The sequence below is a fragment of the Pangasianodon hypophthalmus genome, chromosome 4, assembly GCF_027358585.1.
Source record: "Pangasianodon hypophthalmus isolate fPanHyp1 chromosome 4, fPanHyp1.pri, whole genome shotgun sequence".
Taxonomy (NCBI): domain Eukaryota; kingdom Metazoa; phylum Chordata; class Actinopteri; order Siluriformes; family Pangasiidae; genus Pangasianodon; species Pangasianodon hypophthalmus.
Window position 1 is genome coordinate 887,458 of NC_069713.1, and position 23,605 is coordinate 911,062.

General features: G+C 42.9%; 1 protein-coding gene across 7 annotated transcripts in view; it reads right to left on the minus strand.

Annotated features, from left to right (window-relative positions):
- Positions 1-991: 991 nt before the first annotated feature.
- Positions 992-23,605, minus strand: part of LOC117597028 (uncharacterized) — a 60,978-nt gene continuing 38,364 nt past the window's right edge. For 4 of the 7 annotated variants that reach the window (XR_008301649.1, XR_008301648.1, XR_008301647.1 and 1 more), the window contains 2 exons: positions 12,528-12,714; positions 10,538-11,920 (listed from right to left, as the gene is read on the minus strand). Coding sequence is in view for 2 of the 7 variants with exons in the window: in XM_053233581.1 (XP_053089556.1) it covers positions 4,425-4,487; positions 5,000-5,127 (191 nt within the window). In the remaining 5 variants the exon portion in view is untranslated. Of the gene's footprint in view, positions 4,488-4,999; positions 5,128-5,335; positions 5,625-10,537; positions 11,921-12,527; positions 12,715-23,605 lie in introns of those variants that run through there. The other 3 variants (XR_008301650.1, XM_053233581.1, XM_053233579.1) reach the window with 3 other exon arrangements.

A 23,605-nucleotide genomic window follows, 5' to 3' on the forward strand; every position in this document is an offset into this window, starting at 1 on the left:
TGTATAGTCGGTAAACCTGCGCTTTTTACACTGAACAGAGTTAGTGAGTAGTTTTGTTTAGGGCAGACGCTGCATTACTAGCGGGCAGGTGTAAGTTTTTAGGTATGCTACTGTACTTGCTGGGACTGTTAATTTTTTAGTAGTTGGTGAACTCAAACGTAGCAGTCGTTTACGTTCACACTAAGCTGTGATGGAGCTTATGGTCTACAGCTGCAACCAGCTGCTGTTGTTTTAAAGCTGTGCTGTTTCAGAGTGACTCTGTCCCAGTGTAGATGCACAATTCCACTTCAACACTCTTCCTGTGCACTAGCCCTGCCCCTGGACCCGAGGTTTTACCAGTGAATGTGCTGATCACTGATCAGATCATCTGTCTCCCAACAGAGGATGGCTTACTTTTAGAGTCTGGTTCCTCTCAAGGTTTCTTCCTCATGTTGTCTCAGGGGGTTTTCCTTCACCACTGTCTCCTCTGGCTTGTTCATTAAGGATCTAAAACCAGACCTGCATTTCTGTAAAGCTGCTTTAGCACAATGTCTATCGTTAAAAATCACTATATAAATAAAATTGAATGGAGTGAAATCTGGCCAGTCTGGGTTTATATCAGATGTGATCTCACAGCACAGGTGAAATAACATCACAGTCTGAAATCTTGTGTTGGCTTTAATAAAACTCAGCAGGTCCAAAGTGCCAGTGCTGAAACCACAGTGGAGGTCAGGAGGTATCTGACTGATTTACATTTCTAGTGTTTAGCAGAGACTCTTATCCAGAGAGATTCATACCTCTAAGAACAGAAACCCACTGGAATCCTGGAGGACAAATTCTGCTTCTTTTACAGATGCAATAATGAAGCAGCTGCAGACTTAATCTACATTTGAATAAAGACAGAGTAAAGTATAACATTACATTAAAGGATAAATGTTTTAAATATTTTCTGATCTTCCTAGTAAAAAGCCAGAGCAAAAATTATTTCCCAAAATAAATACATACAAGTATATTTGTGTTTTTCTGCATCTGTTTATTCCTGTATTCTTCTGAAAACATCTGTTTATTCCTGTATTCTCCTTTGACTTACACAAACAAGTATTATACATCAACTATACAATCATCAATTATACACATCATCAACTGCAGAACGTAATAAATAAGCAAAGGAGGATTTTCTGATGTCACTTTCTGAAGCCATCTTTAGTCAAGGCACCACAAATGAGCTATTTACATATTTACATTATTCTATAATTTCTATCCAGAACACAGACAATATTAATTTACATTTACATTTATGCCATTTTTGCAAATGCGGCATGACTTACAGAAGTGCTTTTAAGTCTTTAGACGTTGGTTGAAGACTACCAGTGTCTCAGCTGCTAGGACATCTAGAGGAAGTTTATTCCAATCATTCGGACACCTCAGCGCCAGAACTTTATTTCTGTATTCTTTTGACTTATACAAATAAATCTGGTATTTCTAGATTACACATCATCAACTGCAGAACATAATAAATAGGCAAATGTTAGAAAGAAGATAGCTGCTCTCGGCTAACTCAAACATGAGCAAATAGTAGAGGTGGGAAATACACAAAAATATTAAAACATGATTGTGCGATACACGGCATGCAGCAGGAAATGTAGGTTTGGTAGGAAATTTACAGCAAAACAGCGCTGCATTTAAAAATAAACCTTTTAATTTGGTAATACTTTTATTTAATGTCTAAAAATTAGCAGTGAAAAGGAAAACAAATGTTTAAAAGAATTAAAAAAAAAAAGTTTAATAATCAAAACAGTAGAATATATATGTAACATGAGATCAGCTGTTTCCAGAATCTCAGTAGAGAGCTATTGGAACATCAACACTAACATTTTTACTCCAGCTGTGTTAAGGCCTGAGCGTATGTAACATGGAGATAACGTCTGTGAGCGCTGTGTGAAGATAAAACCACCTTCATGAGCTCACACACTCTCTGCAGTTTCATAATGTTCGTGTTTTTCCCACCTGTCTGTTGTGATTCCTCTCCCTGTGAGGTGCTCCATGTCAGTTCGAGCTGCTCAGTAACTTTCCCACTAGCTGGGACTGATCAGTGTTTACTGGGTGTGTCCTCATACACACGTGTTCACTAGCTAGGACTGATCAGTGTTTACTGGGTGTGTCCTCATACACACGTGTTCACTAGCTGGGACTGATCAGTGTTTACTGGGTGTGTCCTCACACACACGTGTTCACTAGCTGGGACTGATCAGTGTTTACTGGGTGTGTCCTCACACACACGTGTTCACTAGCTGGGACTGATCAGTGTTTACTGGGTGTGTCCTCATACACACGTGTTCACTAGCTGGGACTGATCAGCGTTTACTGGGTGTGTCCTCACACACACGTGTTCACTAGCTGGGACTGATCAGCGTTTACTGGGTGTGTCCTCACACACACGTGTTCACTAGCTGGGACTGATCAGCGTTTACTGGGTGTGTCCTCACACACACGTGTTCACTAGCTGGGACTGATCAGCGTTTACTGGGTGTGTCCTCACACACACGTGTTCACTAGCTGGGACTGATCAGCGTTTACTGGGTGTGTCCTCTCACACACACGTGTTCACTAGCTGGGACTGATCAGCGTTTACTGGGTGTGTCCTCACACACACGTGTTCACTAGCTGGGACTGATCAGTGTTTACTGGGTGTGTCCTCACACACACGTGTTCACTAGCTGGGACTGATCAGTGTTTACTGGGTGTGTCCTCTCACACACACGTGTTCACTAGCTGGGACTGATCAGTGTTTACTGGGTGTGTCCTCATACACACGTGTTCACTAGCTGGGACTGATCAGTGTTTACTGGGTGTGTCCTCACACACACGTGTTCAGTAGCTGGGACTGATCAGTGTTTACTGGGTGTGTCCTCACACACACGTGTTCACTAGCTGGGACTGATCAGCGTTTACTGGGTGTGTCCTCACACACACGTGTTCACTAGCTGGGACTGATCAGTGTTTACTGGGTGTGTCCTCACACACACGTGTTCACTAGCTGGGACTGATCAGTGTTTACTGGGTGTGTCCTCATACACACACGTGTTCACTAGCTGGGACTGATCAGTGTTTACTGGGTGTGTCCTCATACACACACGTGTTCACTAGCTGGGACTGATCAGTGTTTACTGGGTGTGTCCTCATACACACACGTGTTCACTAGCTGGGACTGATCAGTGTTTACTGGGTGTATCCTCACACACACGTGTTCACTAGCTGGGACTGATCAGCGTTTACTGGGTGTGTCCTCACACACACGTGTTCACTAGCTGGGACTGATCAGTGTTTGCCCCTAATTTGGAAAACCCTTCAAGCTGGAAGTTGATGCCAGCAGTACTGGTGTGGGTCGTAACAGAGGACACACCCAGTAAACACTGATCAGTCCCAGCTATTTTATTTATTTTTTGTCTCCGTATTTTCAGTGTCATTAATTTTGTAGGACACTGAATAAAAGTATGATTAAACTCAGTTTCTCACAGTTTTTAAAATTAAACACAGCTGTTTTACTGGATGCCTATATTTCATAATGCACATTGTTTATCATGTATCACTGGACCAACATTTCTAAAGGGTGGGAATATTTATGCACCACAAGGGGAAAAATGTGTTAGCTCGATTTGTAAATCATGTAGTTTGTGTCTAGTTCAATAAAATATTAACAGCGGAGAGGAATTAGAGAAACTGAAAGTGTAAAAGGCGCAGCTTCAGCAGCAGAGCAAACCGAGTTTTTAACCTTCACACAGGTGGGAAAAACATGAGCTTGCAGGGTTCACAAACCTGAACACTTCTGAAGAAAGTCAGAGCAGAAACAACGATGCAAAACAAAAAGTAATAATCCAAACATGCTGTATGAAGTTATAAATCTCTTCCCTCTGTTACTCCATTCTTATGTTTGAGCTTCAGGTTCTCTTCCTGCTTCATCATCATTTGTTTCTCTGGCAGTTTAGGCATTTCTGAGGTACCATTCCAGGTCTGGTCTCTTCCTGCTCCACTGTATGAGTTAATAGAGATGAAACGTATAAAATATCATTAGTATTTAATAATGTGACCTTGATGCCATCTGAACAGGTTCTGTTCTTAGAGGAGGTTCTTCTGAGACCAGAACACAAGGTTCTATTCTTAAAGGAGCTGGACACATTGCTGAAGAACCAGGACTGAAGCAGATCCCAGAGAAGGACAGATGATGTGGTGCTCAGTGAAATCATCTCCAAAGGTAATATATGACAGGAGAAGCCTATAAGAAGATCTGATGAGGATATGTAACAGATAAAGGGATTAAAAAAAAGACTTGCAGTAGAATCATGCTGTATGAAGTTATAAGTCTCTTCCCTCTGTTATTCCATTCTTATGTTTGAGCTTCAGGTTCTCTTCCTGCTCCAACATGCTTTCGTTCTCTGCCTGGTCCCTCATTTGTAGGGTACCATTCCAGGTCTGGTCTCTTCCTGCTCCACTGCTGCTCCTCTGTACGACTTAATAGAGATGAAACGTATAAAATATCATTAAAGTGCACATTATTAAATACTAATCACCAACTTCAAAACCTACACTCAGTAAATTCATCACATCTCCTGAAAGGCTGAGGAATAAAATTAAGATGAATTCAGTTGAAAGTCTTTATTTATAAAGAGACTGTAGAGGATTTGCTTCTCAGAGTGAGACTGGAGGAATTCAGTTTTAAAGAGTCAGAGCATCGTATGTAATGCTGAGTGTTCAGATAAATATTTAAAACTATTAATAATCTGATGTTTAAACAGTTAACTGTTCTCTCTCAGTGATCATGTGAGATTACTGAATTAAACGTGGAACTATTCTGACAGTAAAAGTGTAATTTATAGGTGATAATTCTATTTATTTTGTGGAAGTGTGCATGCAGTGACTGAGTGGCGTCTAATCAGGGTGATGTGCTGTGGATTTTATTCTGGTTACAGCACGCAGTCATGTGATCTCTGATGTCACGGAGCTGCACGGAGCTGGTACTTACTTCATCTCTTTGGCAGAGTTGATGTCGTTGAAGTAGTTTCCTCTGGTAGCAGATTTTAACAGACAGCGCAACAACAAGCAGCAGCAGCAGCACTATCAGGATAATCACCCACCATGGTAGCGCTCTCTCTGTCTCAAACACACACACACACACACACACACACACACACACTTTTCGCTTTACTGACTTTATCCTACACACACACACACATTGTTAGCTTTACTGTCTTTATCCTACACACACTTTGACTGCAAAAATCCTATTTGTTTCTTAGAAGAGGATTTATATTTAAATGTTGAAGTTTCCACACGGACACCAATCACACTGAATACGTACCTCTCACTGATACTGAGTAAATATGAAGATCTTCATTATTCTCCGTGTCTCGGACGATGTAAACTCCCCCATCAGTCAGCTTTACTCCTCTCAGTGTAAGAACGGTGTTAGTGAGTGATGTTCTCGGTGTGTATTCAGCTGTACAGTTTAGTGAGCTTCTATCCACAGTGCAGATCTGTTCACCATGTGGATCTGCTGAATCTTCACCCTTATAGATCACCTTCACTCGCTCTGATACGTGCAAATCCAGCTGCAGATCTTCACCAGGGTTTATCTGAACTGATGATATCATGGCTGAGGAGAAAAAACACTCAGCATCTTAACTGGGTGTAAATGTGATATAACACATTAAACCTAAATCAGTAAGAGTGTATAAGCTATAGAGCAGGTAAAGACACTTACTCTCGATGCTGAGACGCACATCATTAATGTCTTCACCACCACACTCACATATGTATAAACCCCTCATACTGTAATCAGCTGCAGTGATGGTGAGGGTGAGATCTCCCTTCAGGTACTGATCATGGGACATTTTAAATCCCTCCTTTAGTGACCAGCAGGATGTCTGATCACACCGAGCCACTGCATCATCTCGGTTACTGAACAGAGACCATTTGGCCTCACGAGGACATTTCCGTTCACAGGGCAGAGCAGCAGACTGATTAAACTTCACCTGTACAGTAGTGACAGCTGATACAGGTACTGAAAGAGAGAAGCAGGTAAACAGAATAAAATATAAACCTATACATGCACATATGATTAAATTAAAATTAAAATGTGTATATTTCACACATTTCAGTATAAAGACTTCCTATAAAACACTTTGTATTTATAAATAAAACAATATGCACATGTGACCTGGTTGCAAGAAAACCATAAGAGACCAGAACCTGTCATAAGAGAACTACAGATTCCTTCAAGAATCAGACTGATGTTAGCGAAAATGTTCTTCAGTTGTTATTATGGATTAGCACTAAAGGACAGCGAGTGCAGTTCAGCTAAACTAACAGTGGAACTCTAGAAGATCCTTACGGTATGATTTTTTAGCAGGCTATACAGGTTTATTAAAACAATGTAAATGAGTTATTTTAGCTAACTAGCAAGCTAAGCCTGTTAAATTATTAATTATTTGATAGTAACGCAGTGAAAACAGTTGTGTTTATAATCACATTTCTGATTCTGACGCTCAAAAGCACAACTCAATGTTTTAGAAAACAAATTCTGGCTCAGCTCTTAAATCATTATAGTCTCCTGCATTGTTTCTGCAACCAGGAGGTGCAGCTGATGTCACACTAACGTCTCTCACTCAGGAGTCTATAATTCATGTTTTATATCATATATGATCTGTATAAATACATTTTAAACAATATTGCTGTTTTACATTTCACTAAACGTTATTATACGCTTTTCTCTTTCCTTTATAATCACAACTGATTAAATAGCAGCATAAAATAAAAAGAAAAAATATCAGTAAAGATCAAGATCAAGATATTTTACATGAATACATTCTGAAGTGTTTTTATTTTTTATTTACTGAAATGATTTCTAAACATATACGCTAATGAATGAGAAAAAAACCTAAAAGTACTGACACTTTCAGCCTCATCACTAAATCCAGAGTAAATAAACAGAATAAATCTAAAAGCCTCCATCCCGACAGGCTCCACCCCCTTTCCCCTGGTGACTGGTACACTGCTGCTGTTTGGCCTGTATTTGCATATGGAACCTGATTGGCTCTTATATTTGATGACGCAGTAACACTCTCCTGTAACTCAGGTTTGTTTCTTAATAGAAGGATTTTCACACTTTGATCCTCTGAACTCTGAAATTAAATCCTGAGAAAGTAAATGTAATTAATCCTAAAACATGTTTAATAGAGGTTTGTAAGACTGTAAGAGGAACTCGCTGAGCCCAGTGTGAGCAGTGAGACTGAAATCACACTCACCTGTGATGAACGTGAGGATGAATAAAAGCAGGACCTGGTGAGGAACCCTGCAGGACTCCATGTCTGAGACACAACACCACCAGCAGCACTGCACAGGTGAGAACAGGTGAGGAATTAACCAGGTACCTAAACACAATAAGTGCAGTGGGAAAGCTTAAGAACAAAGAACGACATAGAGAGTAGAGACAGGAACCTGACACACCACACACACACACACACACACACACACACACACACACACACACTCACACACCTAACACTGGAGCTGTGACGGCTAAGTGAGGGGCTAGTAATTACTAATATTGATTAATATTTATGTGTAGCTATCTACTTCATAAAACTTTGTAACCTCATCAACTAAGAATTACTACTACTAATAATAATAATGATAAGATATGATAAAAAAATGTTATAATAAATGTGGGTTTTCTTTTTTGCTTTTTTAATTTATGCAACCATCAACAACATACATAATCACTAAGACAATACTACACGTGTACAAACAGAGGAAAAAACAGAAGGAACAAACATAAAATACTGTTTACATACAAATAAAAAACATACAGGAAAATCATGAACAAAATCAGGTATCAGCATCGATTCATCCCATTTCAGCTATAACTGATTCTGAAGATAACTTATGAAAGGCCACACAACAGCGAACGTGGAGCAGAACCCCACAGATTCAGTCTTATTTTTCCAGACTTAAGAATAGCGGTTGATATCACTGTTTGAAAGAGTGGTCTTTTCACTGACAATACCAGAGATGGCTTTTAGAGGGTTTGGACTAACATTTTTACTAAATCTTAGAATAAGACTCAAAAATCAGTGACCAGAAAACAAACAGCCTGGGACAAAACCAAAACATATGGATAAAATGGACGCATAAAATCACTCATCTGTAGATATCTGAAAAAATGAGTCTTTGGTATTTTGAACTGAGATTCTAATTGTGCAAATGATAGGAAGCTCCCATCAACAAATAGATCTTTGAATAATGAAATGACTTTTTCCTGCCATAGCAAGAATGCACAGTCATTAAGAGGCTGGACAAATCCATAATTTCTGGCACCTGGTGCACAAACAGAACCTCTCTGCCATCCATAATATTTATGAATTTGGACCCAAATCTGAACAGAATTCCAATCCACAGGACGTACTGAATGAGAGTCAAGACCGAGTGGTAAGGGTGAGAATAAAAGGGCTGGAAATGAAAAAGGAAGGCAAGCTGAGGATTCAATATGGACCCAATCCGGTAAATGATTAGAGTTATGTGAATCCTACCAATATGCTAAAGCTCTCAAACTGCAGGCCCAGTAATATAGTTAGAAATGTGGAAGAGCCATCCTCCCTAGTTCCTTGGGATTTCGTAAAAAACACAAGCATATTCTAGGGAGTTTCTTATTCCAAAGAAAAGATGCTATTGTCTTATTTAAATAAACAACATAAGATTTTTTAATATTTATATATACTTTCCAGCCAAGGGGATAGGAAGCCTGGACTATTTTTCAACAGCTATCTTTGTTCAGACTAAATGTGGAGCAAAATTAAGTTTAAATAACTCAGAAGTATTTCTTGATACAACCACACCAAGATATGTGACACTGTCTGGGGCTAATTTAAATGGATAAGCAGAAAAGGAAGATAGTTTTGCAGCTTGATTTGTAGGAAATAGCTCACTCTTGGAAAGATTGACATTATATCCTGACATAGTGCTGAAACGCTCAAATACAGCCACAACATGAGGAAGAGAATTATGTGGATCTGAGATATACAGGAGCAGGTCATCTGCGTATAATGATAATTTACGCTCTCTGCCCCTCTAATAATTCCCTGAATAACTGATGTTGATCTCAGCAAAACAGCTAAAGGTTCAATCGCTACTGTGAAAAGTGGGGACACATGGGGCCTCCCTGTCTAGTTCCCCTGTGTAATGGAAGAAATTGTGAACTAATATTATTAGTGATGACAGATGAGGAGGGAAAAGCATACAGAAATTTTACCCATGATAAGAACTTTGGGCCCAAACCGAATTTCTTTAAACAGCTGAAAAGATACACTTCTCTCTATCAAAAGCTTTTTCAGCATCTAGAGATATTATAATTTCTGGTATAAGCTTATTTATATAAAGGGAGTAAATAATATCAAATACTCTGTGAATATTAAAAAAAGAAAATCGATTTTTTATGAATCCGGTCTGGTCCGGTGTTATGATGGAAGGTAGAACATTCTCCAATCTTCGGGTTAAAACTTTTGCCAATATTTTACAGTCCACATTAAGCAAAGACACAGGCCAAAACGATCCACAGTTAAGGAGATCTTTCCCTTTCTTAAGTAGCACTGAAACTGCTGCTGGATAAAATGTATGTGGAAGACGGTCTACAAGAAATGATTCCTCACATACTGCCAGTAAAAGAGGCTTTAGTTTTTCCTTGAACATTTTTAAAAATTCTACTGTGAAACCATCAGGGTCTGGGGTTTTTGAGTTTTGCATATTTAAAAGAGCCAAATTAAGTTCTTCTAGGTTTAGGGGCTTCTCTGGTTCTGCTTCATCATCTACAAGAATTTTGGGGGGAAAAAATCAAGTTCGGATGGGTCGTGCTCAATTTCAGACGAATATAAGGAAGTATAGAATTGCTTTAAAAACTGAATTCATTTCTAATTCATCCTTTGTGACTTTACCATCATCCTTACGGATGTACGTTATTATATTAGAAGGTGATTTGTGTGAGAATTTGAACGCTAATACAATTTAGAACGAGATTGAAGAAGTCGTTCCGTTTGTTCAGTTGTTATTCGGTCAGTCTCAGTTTGCAGCCTTGTTCTTTCTGTAAAAAGTTCAGATGAAGGCTTAGTTGCGTATTTTGAGTCTAATTGTTTAATCTGAGTGATGAGATCATTCCAGTGCTGTTTACTTTTCTTTTTTTACTCTCCCAAGATGAAAATTAAATTATTTCCTCCATCAAGCAAGCTTTTAAAGAGTGTAGCTTCACTCTCATCTGGAGAATGGCTGAGAGATAAAAAAGACATCAATTCATAAATGTGGCCTTTTTTCACAACAAAACCACAAAGCTAAAGCAGCAGTGAAACCGGAAATGAAGAACCAGCCGTTCTTCCTGAAAGCGCTGAAGCACCCACACAACCACAGACACACCACAGACACACCACACACACACCACACACACACCACAGACACACCACAGACACACCACAGACACACCACACACACACACACACACACACACACACCACACACACACAGCAAGCTGCTACACACCCAAAGCACCTTAACTTTCTACAAAACGATTATTTTAAATAGATCAGTAACAAAACAAACACACAACAATTCATAGTATCTGTGAGTATACAGGCTAAAAAATGGCAATATCGATTGAAGTTTAAAGATCTCACAAAATTGAGTACACCCCTCACATTTCAGCAACCATTTTAGTATATCTTCTCAAGGGACAATACTATAGAAATGAAATTTGGATATATTTTAGAGTAGTCAATGTGCTGCTTGTATAGCAGTATAGATTTATTGTCATGTAAAAATGACTTAACATACAGCCATTATTGTCAAAATAGCTGGCAACATAAGTGAGTACACCCTGAGTGATAACGGCTGTACGTCGTTTAACCATGCAAAGCCACATGTCCTATTCATCATGTTCATGTTTTTGTCTCCTTGACAGGACCATACAAATTTGTGTATCTTGTATTGGAGCAGTTAAAATTTGGTGCTTTGAGTACAATTCTCTCATACTGACCACTGCATGTTGAACATGGCGCCTCATGCCAAAGAACTCTCTGAGGATTTGAGAATTAGAATTGTTGCTCTCCACAAAGATGGCCTAGGCTATAAGAAGATCGGTAACACCCTGAAACTGAGTTACAGTACAGTGGCCAGAGTCATACAGAGGTTTTCCAAGATGGGTTCCACTCAGAACAGCCCTCGCAAGGGTCGATCTAAGAAGTTGAGTCCTCATGTTGTGCGTCAGGAGGAGCAGTGAGATTACTCGCAGTGTCAGGAGCAGTAAACAGCGGCTACAAACACAGCGGTGAATTCCCTTGGTAGATAATAGGGACGGCATTTCAGCAATAAAAACTCCACATCTGGCGAGCAGTGCTTATAAACAGTCTGTATGTCTCCACACCACGAGTTGTTGATAAACACACACACACCTCCTCGGTGTAAGGAGTGAGACTGTAGCTGAACAGAGGATTCCGGTACTTTCTCTGAGAGCCAGGTCTCGGTAAAAATCAGAGCATTCTCAAGTGAATGAAGCAGCTCAAGTGAGTCTCCATCCACATCTGAAGGAAGTCTCATCAACCAAGAGCTTTAGAAGTTCTTACCCCTTGTCATCACGAGGAGATCACGAGGACATCACGCTTGCTCCGAGACTCCGCATCCAGACTGGGTCCTGCAAAGCCTCCAACTCTCGCCTTCTCACCGCTGTGAACCAGGGTTAGGGTTCTTCAAAGTTTAGCAACCCGCCTACGAGACTCCGCCGGGTTCACGCCTCACTCTGTTTATCTTCCTCATTGGTCTTTCGAGACGCTACATAACGCCAACCAGACCGCCGACCAGTCAACATCGCCGGAAACTCCTTACAAACAACAACGCAACGAGGGAATCCCTGGCAACACAAACGCAAGTATAGTACCTCCAGATTCTCCTCGGAAGAAAAAGCAGCAATAAAACCGGAAGTGAAGTCCGTCACGTGACTGCGGTTAAGCCAGCCGTTCTTCCTGAAAGGCTTTTACGCACTTAATTTTAACTTAAAATTACTAATTAATAATAATAATAAGCTATGATAAAAGTTATAATAAATGTGTTTTTTTTTAATCACAATATAATCATAAAGCTAAAGCGGCAGTAAAACCGGAAGTGAAGGCCGTCAGGAGCCATTCTGTTGTTTAGCCTGAGATAGCTAGCTCACTACATTAACGCTATTTTCTCTAGTAAATACACCACCGTTTGGCGTTTATTAGCAAAAACAATAAAAACACTAAACACTACTCAAAATAACAATCCGGTATTTCTGTACAACTATTTACAGAACTATTTACTGTCGGGTGTTTTATTTATTTATTTATTTATTTATTTATTTCCATTTTACAGAAACTCTTCATGACGAGTTTATTAAAAGTGCAGCTCTGTATTAACACATAAACTCATCTCAGTCGCTTAAACTGTAATATTTATATAACATTTGTGTGTTATAATATCTGTAATTAACTCACCGTGTGAAGGTTAAACACTCGGTCCTCCTGCGTGCCGAAGCTCCTCCTGCGTGCCGAAGTTCCTCCTGTATGCTGAAGCTCCTCCTGCGTGCTGAAGTTCCTCCTGTATGCTGAAGCTCCTCCTGCGTGCTGCATGTCGGTACCGTTACTCCCGTCGTTCGTTCTGTTGTCAAGTGACGTGACAGCACTGGATAGAGAAATTAGTTAATTTACAACCTTCCTTACAAACGGGTGCATAGTAATCATTATTATTATTATTATTATTATTATTATTACTAAAACATAACACCACAGATCTTCAAGAAACAGTAACAAAAACAGAGTGACAGGAATGGACAGACCTTTTTTTATTTCTAGGAAAATGCTTATTACACATCTTTTGATAATTTTATGATAATTCCTAAATATGATGCAACATACAAAAAATAGTTTTACGTTATAGTATTACTGACTGAGGTACTGATCCGGGAAGTGGTCACGTGACAAAAGAACTGTAACAGACTTTATTCGATTCTGTTATATTGCACTAATTGTGGATGTACTGGCGCTCGTTGTGTGTGTGTCAAGTCAAGTGGAGTTTACTGTCATTTCAGCCATATACAAGTACACAGTGAAACGAAACAACGTTTCTCCAGGACCAAGGTGCCACATAAGACAACACAGAACAACACAGAACTACGGGGACTACATAAATTACATAAATTAAACGTAAAGTGCACAAGTGCAAACATGTGCAGACAGCACAAGACAGAACAGACAGTACATAACTACGACGCCGACCAGTACACAGTCCTGTTGAAAGTGATAAAGTGACAGTAGTGCAAATATTACAGCTGAGGTAGTGTAAACAGTGTAAACATAGAAGTAGCAGCAATAATAAGACATGTGCAAAACATGTGCAGTGCATGTGCATAGAGGATGTTCTGTTGTGTGTATATATATATGTATGTATGTATGCGTGAGTTCCTTGGACCGGTTCAGTTGTGTGTGTGTGTATATGTATGTGTGTGTGTGTGTGTGTGTGTGTGTGTGTGTTCCTTCAGTCCAGTTCTAGGTATTTAGGAGTCTGATGGCATGAGGGAAGAAACTGTTGCACAGTCTGGTTGTGAGGGCCCGAATGCTTCGGTACCGTTTTCCAGATGGCAGGAGGGTGAAGAGTGTGTGTGAGGGGTGTGTGGGATCATCCACAATGCTGGTGGCTTTGCGGATGCAGCGAGAGGTGTAAATGTCTGTGATGGAGGGAAGAGAGACCCCGATGATCTTCTCAGCTGTCTTCACTATCCGCTGCAGGGTCTTGCGATCTGAAACGGTGCAATTCCCAAACCAGGCAGTGATGCAGCTGCTCAGGATGCTCTCGATAGTCCCTCTGTAGAACGTGGTGAGGATGGAGGGTGGAAGATGTTCTTTCCTCAGCCTTCGCAGAAAGTACAGGCGCTGCTGGGCTTTCTTTGTTATGGAGCTGGAGTTGAGCGACCAGGTGAGGTTCTCCGCCAAGTGAACACCAAGAAACTTGGTGCTCTTGACGATCTCCACAGAGGAGCCGTCGATGTTCAGCGGAGAGTGGTCATTCTGTGCTCTTCTGAAGTCAACAACCATCTCTTTAGTTTTGTCCTGCCACATGCGCCGGGTGTCTCTGCTGGTCTTGAAGTGGTCGTGGATTCTCTGGGCGTGTGCGCGCTTCGCCTCTCTGATGGCCCGGGACAGTTTGGCCCTTGCTGTTCTTAGGGCCACCTTATCGCCTGCTCTGAAGGCGGAGTCTCGAGTCCTCAGTAGCGCACGCACCTCTGCAGTCATCCACGGCTTCTGGTTGGAGCGTGAGGTGATGGTCTTGGAGGCGGTGACGTCATCAATGCACTTGCTGATATAGCAGGTCACTGATGTCGCGTATTCCTCCAAGTCAGTGAAGTCGCCGTCAGTTGCCGCTTCCCTGAACATGTGCCAGTCAGTGTGTTCAAAGCAGTCCTGAAGAGCAGAGATGGCTCCTGCTGGCCAGGTTTTCACCTGCTTCAGAACCGGTTTGGAGCGTCTGACTAGCGGTCTGTATGCTGGGATTAGCATAACAGAGATGTGGTCTGAGTATCCGAGGTGGGGGCGGGGCTCCGCCTGGTACGCGCCGGGGATGTTTGTGTAAACAAGGTCCAGCACGTTCTTCCCTCTCGTTGCAAAGTCCACATGCTGATGGAATTTAGGGAGCACTGACTTGAGATTTGCATGGTTGAAATCTCCGGCAACAATAAACAGTCCGTCAGGGTGTGAATTCTGCAGCTCACTAATAGCCCCATACAGTTCACAGAGCGCCTCCTTAGCATTAGCGTTAGCACTGGGGGGAATGTAGACACCGATTATGAAAACAGTAGTGAATTCCCGTGGTAAATAAAAAGGTCTACATCTAACAGTCACAAACTCCACCAGCGATGAGACTAGCACAGAGTTCTTGCACCATTCCGTGTTGATATAAACACACAAGCCGCCGCCGCGAGCCTTACCGCACAGAGCTGTGTTTCTGTCGGCACGAAACGAGGCTAGCCCGTCTAGCTGAATGGCGGCGTCCGGAACTCTGTCGCTGAGCCACGTCTCCGTGAAAACAAAGACGCAGCAGTCTCTAAACTCACGCCGCGTAGCTTGCTGGAGTCGGATGTAGTCCAGTTTATTATCCAGGGAGCAGACATTGGAGAGCAGGATGGACGGGAGAGCTGGCCGGCTAGGGTTTGTTTTTAGCCTAGCACGAACCCCCGCCCTCTTGCCGCGCTTCTGCTTTCTCGCGCACCACTTGCGACGTCCCCTCCCCCGGCCACCGGCATCGGGCGACGCAGAGGGCTGGAGGCCTGGTCCCCGCAGCAAGCCGAGATCGCGTAGAATAAAAAGTTAAGAAGAGTTCGGATGTTCTCGTTTATTGTTTTCTTATCCATAAGTGTTTAGGCGAACCCTGCACGAACGCTCGGTCACACTGGTGGCAGCGGTTTTGTTTTATTTGCGTTTACGTGGTTCAGTGTTACTGCGGGTGTTTAACTAGTTAGTTTATAGTCGAAAGTTCTTAGTGGAGTTCGCACGCGCGGGTTCAACGTGACGCGGCCATCACGTGGTGTAAAGACGAGGATGATTTATATTCAAGACGGGACCGCGACAAGATTAACAGACATGTGAGAATTGAGTTACCGCCGCCGTTCTCCGGTGACAAGAAGCAGAGCTTTCTGTGTTGGGCACGGCAGTTCGAGGTCGCGGTCAGAGCACTCACAGAGGGACATGGTGCTGCGTCCTATAATTATGAACCGGCGCGGATTCTACCGACGCGGCTGAGCAACGCAGCATTTCTTTAGTGGGACAGCCTTCCTCATACTGTTCAGGCAGATTATACAGCGGCAAAAGAAAGACTCAGGGAGGCCTTTGGACAGCGGCAGTTTATGGTTCGCTTCAGAGCCAGCCTATCAGCCCGCCCTCGTGCTCCGCGGGAAAGTTTGGAGGTGTATGCGGCGGAGATCAGCAGGCTAGTGGACGAGGCTTTTCCTGAATACGGCGACAGAGCCCAAAGGGAAGAAAAATTTAATCGTTTCCTTGCTGGTTTGGATCCGGTGCTCAGAGCTAAATGCCATGAACAAGGAGCGACGGATTTGGAGGAGACTGTGATAATTGCAGGTTGGTGTGAGAATGCTAGAGACGCAATAAAGACTGATTACATGACTGGTAATGTTGCGGGAAGTAATAATGATGGAGGAGCTGTGGCTGCTGTTTATTCTGTGACTGATAATGGAGAACTTTATAGAGCTGTGGATCGACTGACAGAGGAAATGAGGGATATGAGAATGGAATTGAGGCGCTTGTGCGACGAAAACCAAAAACTGAAAGCCCTAGAGCAATGGACAAGTGGGATGGAGACCACTCTCAGTCTTATGGAATGTGCCAGTGTGTCTGCGGGGGTCGCGGATGCCAGTCACGTGTCTTTGATAGCACTCATAGAGGCCGCTCACCTGGGAGGAAACTGTTCCAGCACCGTGATGGGAGTACATTAGGTATGGATGTGCGTAGTTATGAAAACTCACACTCTCCTTTGTCTCCAGCGAGACGCAGCCCCAGCCCCGGTTCTCGCAGATGGAACAGCTATGTGGATGATTCAAGAAAGCGAGGAGTACGTTTCATGTCACCTAGCGGAGCGGAGTGCTGCTACCAGTCGGAAAACTGACTGTAGCTGTTGTTGCGGCCCGAACACCAGCTATGTTGCCTATGGGCCTTCAGATTGACAATGTCGATGTCAGTAATTCTGTATCAAAAGGCAACGATGTAATTATGGACGCTGGCCAGGAGCTGTTAGTATCGTATGTGAAAGGGGTGATGGAAGGCGTGGAGGTTCAGATGTTAGTGGACTCTGGTTCTAGTGTGTCTCTTATGAGTGCAGATTTTCGTATGTCAATTCCTACGCTTCGCAATCGCCCACTGAGAAAAGACTGTGTCGGCCCATGCAGTGAATGGACAAATGCTAGATACACTGGGCACCATCTCTGTAACATTCCAGCTGGGGACGGAGTCATGGCAGCATGTATTTCATGTGCTAAGAGAAACCACACAGACTGTGTTGCTGGGCTGGGACTTTCTGTTGAAAAATCACGCCTTACTGGACCTCAGCTGTGCTAAGCTACAACTGTGGGACATCACGGTTTGTTCCAACGTGCTGCAATGTGTCACTGGCCACCACTATAAATCTGCCACCTCTCAGCGAGACAATGGTACCAGTTAAAGTATGTTTACCTAACGCAGCCCATGTAGCGAGTGACTTTGTTGGATACATAGAACCCAATGTGGCGGAGTCTTCCGGTCTAATAGTAGCTCACACAGTGGCTGGGGTTCACAACGGACTGACAAAGGCTCGGATTTTGAATCCTACTGGACATGACATTTCATTGAAACAAGGGATGCACCCGGGTGAGTTATACTCAGTTGAGGATTCTGATGTTCACCTGTTTCATGCCCCGGTTGATGTAGCTGCAGTGACCTCTTCCACAGCTGCGCCTCCTATATCACTAGACGAGTCACCTATTTCTAATTTGGAGAAAGCTGCACTATCAGCATTGCTGTTGGAATTCAATGACATCTTCAGCTCTTCCAAACTGAATACTGGCAAGTGCAAGCTAGTGAAACATTATATCAGAACTGGTGAGCAGACTCCCATCAAGCAGCGTGCACATCGTACATCCCCTGAAAAACATGCCGAAATAGAAATACAGGTGGCTGGCCTGCTTGCGGACGGTGTTATCGAGGAGAGCTGTAGTCTGGGCATCGCCAGTTGTTTTGGTGAGAAAGAAGTGTGGCACCTGGCGGTTTTGTGTGGATTATAGACGCCTAAACAGTGTGACTATTAAAGATTCTCATCCTCTGCCCCGAGTGGACGACACACTGGACGCGCTGGCCGGTGCTGCGTGGTTCAGCACATTAGATTTTTCTAATGGTTACTGGCAGGTGGAAGTTGCGGAGGAGGACCGTGAAAAGACGGCTTTTACGACAGGACAGGGCCTCTATCAGTGGCGATCTATGCCGATGGGCCTTTCCAACGCCCCTGCCACATTTCAAAGTTTGATGGAGCTGGTCCTCAGAGGGCTCCCGTGGCACATCTGCATGGTATACCTCGATGATATTTTGATTTACAATAAAACCTTTGAGGAACACCTGTCAAGCCTCAAAGAGGTGTTTTTGAGAATCCAATCCGCAGGGTTGAGACTGAACCCACGCAAATGCCATGTTGCCAGAGATCATGTAGTCTTCCTGGGCCATGTAGTTTCTTGAAAGGGTCTTCAGCCCGACCCAAAGAACACAGAGAAAGTTTTGAACTGGCCAGTTCCCCGTTCTCCTTCTGAGGTGAGAGCCTTTGTGGGACTGTGTTCTTATTGTAGATGTTTCGTCAAGGACTTTTCAAAAATTGCTGCTCCATTGAACCAACTCATTGGTAAAAATGTGCCCTTTGTGTGGAGCGCTGTGTGCGATCAATCATTTAACCACCTGAAAAATGTGTTGTCGTCTGTGCCTGTCGTGATATTGCCTGATTTCAGTGTGCCCTTTAAAATCTACACTGACGCCTCAAACCTGGCTGTCTGTGCAGTTCTCGCGCAGGACAGAGATGGGTGTGAACATGTGGTGGCATATGCCAGCCGGGCATTGAATTCCACACAAAAGCGTTGATCCGCATTTGATCGTGAGTTGTGGGCTATCGTGTGGGCAGTAAGGGAATTCAAGCACTACATTGGACTTGCCTCATTTACCATTATTACAGACCATTGACCACTCTTAGCCCTTATGTCCATTGATGATGACCCAACAGGAAGAAGAGCGAGATGGATTCTGGAGCTTGATCCATTGAATTGGGTCGTTGTACACAAAGATGGACATCATCACAAAAATGCGGATGCGCTTTCTCGCTGCCCTGAGACACCTGACATGAGTACTGCAAGTGAATGTGGTGAGTTCTGATCAAACAGACACTGACATTCCATGTTCCTCTGAAGTCACTGATTCTGCAGGAGATGCGACTGCGCAGGACTCACTTAACAATTGAGACAGCGTGTCTCCCATTAATGCTTTGTCCCATAGTTTAACAGACATTAGAGCTATGCAGAATGTTGACCCGGACATTAAGACTGCTTTCAGTTGGGTGGCACAATCCCTACGACCGTCCAGGAGGACGTTACAAGGAGCTTCTCAGTGCTTGCGGAAGCTTTGGACTGAATTCAACCATCTTTCTATCATTGACGGACTGTTATGCCACTCAGTTTGCTGCCCCCTCACGAGTAAACCTGTAGTCCAAATAGTTGTTCCCTCTGCTCTAAAATCGGACATTCTTTTGCAATTGCATGGTGCCCCAGCTTAGGCCCATTTCTCTTCAGAGTGTGTGTGGGAACGGGCGAGACAATTTTGTTACTGGCCTTCCATGTACAGGGACATCAAAGCATGGTGTGAGCAGTGCAAGGCATGTCAGACATGGCGCAGTCCTGTTCCAGCCACCATGCGCCGATGGGTGGATCCCAGTCAGTGCGGCCATTTGAATGAGTGGCTATGGACATCTTAGAGCTGCCTGTGACTTCAAAGGGACCAGTACGTGCTGGTTGTCGAGGACTACTTCACTAAATTTGTAAATTTGTATCCCTTGCCTAATCAGTCGGCACAGACAGTAGCACATTATCTGTTTGAGGATTATGTTCTACTTCATGGCGTTCCAGAGACTTTGCATTCGGACCAGGGTCGTCAGTTTGAGGCGGAGGTGGTTCAGACTCTCTGCCATCTTCTGGACATTAAAAAGACTCAGATGGCATGGTTGAGCACTTTAATCGGACTCTGATTGATCAGCTGGCTAAGACACTTTTGACTTATGGGGGGGAATGGGACGATTATGTGAAGCATGTGGCATGCTTACAATACAACGACTCACTCAAGCACTCGTTTCACACCTTTCTTCTTGACCCACGGTCGGGAAGCACGGGTTCCCGCTGATGTACTGTTACCCACTCGTGCTCTTGACTCTCAGATGTCAGTGTCACATGCTGAATTTGTTTCCTCATTGCTGACTAAACTGAACCCTGCCTTGAGCGGTGCACAGATACACAGTGAGGCAGCTCACGACCGTCAAAAACTGTACCATGATGTTGGCTTGCGTCACCGGCCTTATGATGTAGGTGCCATGGTGTGGCTCCACATCCCGGTGGAGAGCCGCATGAAGCTGGCACCCCACTGGAAGGGATCTTATAAAATTGTGCAAGTCATGGGCAAGGGATCTTATAAAATTGTGCAAGTCATGTGGTGAACTGGGACTGACTTATCGGATTGTAAATCCTTTTGACGCTGGTGAGAGGGCACAGGTAGTGCATTATAATAGGGTGCAGCCATACACAGCCTGAGTCATTTCCACTGGAGTCTGAAGTTTCTGGTGGAGCGGAGTGTGTGTCTCCCCGGAACGATCTGAGTACTTTGTCTGACTTGCAATGTTCAGTTAAGGAGTCTGAGCCAAGTGTTAGTAAGACTGGGAGAGTTTGTAGACCTCCTGGCCATTTAAGGGGTTTTGTTCTGTATTGAAGTAACTGTTTGCCTCTGTGTATGGGAGAGTGCTAGTAGGATTTTGTTCCATTGCTGAGCCTGTTGTTTCTATACAAAAAGAAAGAACTAGGGTTTGGAAAATGGGGGAAAATTTACTGTCAACTTTGAAAAAAAAAAAAGTGTTAGGTGGTAAGAGAAATGTGTTCAAACAAACAAAGCTGGAGATATATATGGGGGGAATGCTGTGTTCTATTAGCAGGCTTGTTGCCATTTTACGAATGTGCTTGGTACTTTGTTTTGTGTCTTATTGTACACAGATGTTTATTGTTTCTGAATGTTGACCTTGTTATTCTGGCACCTAAACGGGGACGTTTATTTTGTGAGGGGGGGACGTATGTAACAGACTTTATTCGATTCTGTTGTATTGCACTAATTGTGGATGTACTGGCGCTCGTTGTGTGTGTGTGTGTGTGTAATGTATTTTTCCCCTCGGGGCTTGCCGTAGATAGGCAATGGGTATGCGCACTTTTGGTGCGCTAGAGTGTCGCAGGTTTTTGGAGTTCTCTCTGGTGTGTGTTGGAGAATGAAAAGTTAAGAAGAGTTCGGATGTTCTCGTTTATTGTTTTCTTATCCATAAGTGTTTAGGCGAACCCTGCACGAACGCTCGGTCACAGAACGAACGACTCGAAAGACTCGAGAGATGAACTAATCAATTCTCTTTCTGGCTAAGACTGCACTGGTTAAGCTCATGGGGCTGTCACGTGATGAACGAACGACTCAGACCCGAAGACTTGTCAGATAAGAGGCGAGGTGAGCTAATCATAGACTAAAGATCCAGGTAAACAATGAATTAATGTTTTCTGTTTCTTATAGCATTATAGTTTTGTCTTGTTTGTAGTGTGATCAACGTTTGCATAAGTAGTAGATGTGTTAGGGAAGTAACACGTAACATTTTAATTATATTTTGCTAAAATGAACAAAATGAACGAAATGACTCGAAAAAAGATTCGTTCATTTTGCTGAACGAGACTCAAAGGTCCGAGTCTGTGAAATGATCCGAACTTCCCATCACTAAGCAACACTCACTGTTCGCTCACTTTATCAGGACCAACACAAAGCAGCTATTCTGAGTTCTGCACATGCGCGTCATTTGGATCGTAACGGCCAACTGCCGCTTCACGCTGAGGTAAAGTTAAGCGAAAATATATATTTTGTTCACCGCTTTAATACAGTGGTTTCACTGTGTAATGTTAAATATCATGTTAGAGTTGTAATGGTTTATATTTTGAAGCTTTTATAACGCTTCATAATTGTGTAATTTATCGTCGTGTTTGCGCGCATGAGCTAAAGCAGCAGCTAACTCTGAGGTAAACTTTACAACCGTTTTAGTTATTTAAACTGGCAACTTCAGCACTATAAACTTGACATTTATCACTTTCTAACTGTATTATTTGTTAGACTTTAAGGCAGTGAGGTGATTTCGAGTGGAAATGAGGCACAGAACTCTGTTAAAGCCTTTCTCAGAAGCTCCATGACGAGGCTGTGATGGTGTTTGGGTGTAGCAGCCTTTAGAACGGGGGGGTTTCATGTCCCGCTCACATTTACAGAAATAATCATTTCATTTTAACAACTTTATTCTGATTAATCGCATTGTAGCCGTTCGCGTAACACGAAGGCTTTAAGACCCTGCAGAAGCCTCTGCCAGCTGGTTGCTTCCTCAGCGGACGGAACTAATGCGCAAGCTGCAATCCCATTGGCTAGCGCTCACCGGCTGCGCTTTGATTTCAGCAAATCAGTTCGGGCGAACGCGCACAACGTGATGAATATTTATGAGCCCAGCAGCCTATCAGGCGTTAGCGCGCCACTCTTTGCTCTCTAACAGATTCAGGGATAACTATTCTAACTAGCTGTTATCTAACAATAAACATTAACTAAAGCTGGCTACATAAAATACCACTAATGACTAGATTCATGAGAGGTCAGCTGATGCGTTAACACGTCACAGAAATGCAGTGATGTCATCAGCTTCCCAGCGAGTGTGTTTTGGGAAACAGTGAAATGACAGCAGCAGGAGCTTATGGCAGCATCGCAGCTCTCTACTTCAGCGGCACTGGCGTGACAGACACTGACCTGCTGACAGCAGGTGATCTACCTGAGGGAGGACCTGAGCCACACCAGAAGTCGTCTTTGACGATCGTAAGTTAATGTTCATCAATAGATGAAAATATTTTAGAAAACTTTTAGTATGTTTTTAATCTCAGACCTCATTATTGTTAGTCTTTTTCTTTTCCACAGAAACACGGAGTGACCAATAATGTCTCAAGCACCATCACCCTCCAATAATTCTCTAAGTTCTGTTTACTGTGAAAAATATGCGTTTTCATTCGTGTTGGAATCGACCCGTACGACTGACTTTCATCTGTGGAGCACAGAATGTGTTATTAATAGGATAAGCTGTTATTTCTGTATAATTCTAGAGGTTACGTGTGTGTAGGGCAGTGTATTGTGTTGTCCACAAGATGTCACTATGACACTGTTGTGTTAGGGCAGATTTAAGTATCTTTAGCGCTGTTTGAGCCTCTTGATGTACCGTAGTGTTGATACGCATGTAGTGAGCCATCTTTTCTTTAGTTCATGCTATCAACACTATAGTTAAGTCATGTTAACATTAGTGGAAAATTCAATTTAAAATATCTTTGTTGTTATCACTCTAAAGTTCTGTCTATTGAGATATTTTGTGTTCTAAACTGCTAAAAACCTAAATGCAGAGTTATATGGAGAGTTAAAATGTTTTTTTTTTGTTCTTTCTTTTGAGTGTGAATAATACAGGGTGGCTGATGCAAAGTTATGTATGACAATATAAGCAGCGAGAGTTTGCTATTGAATTGAATGTGCATTAAAATGTACTTTACTAGATTAAAACTTAAGTTCAGTTCATGTTATCAACACTATAGATGCCGTGCTGTGGAATAAACCGTCAAGCCACGATCCCGAACCCCTCTGTGTCCGCGTCTCCTCTCTACCACCACCCACGAAGACAACACAGCGCAGAGTAGCAGCGGCGGTGC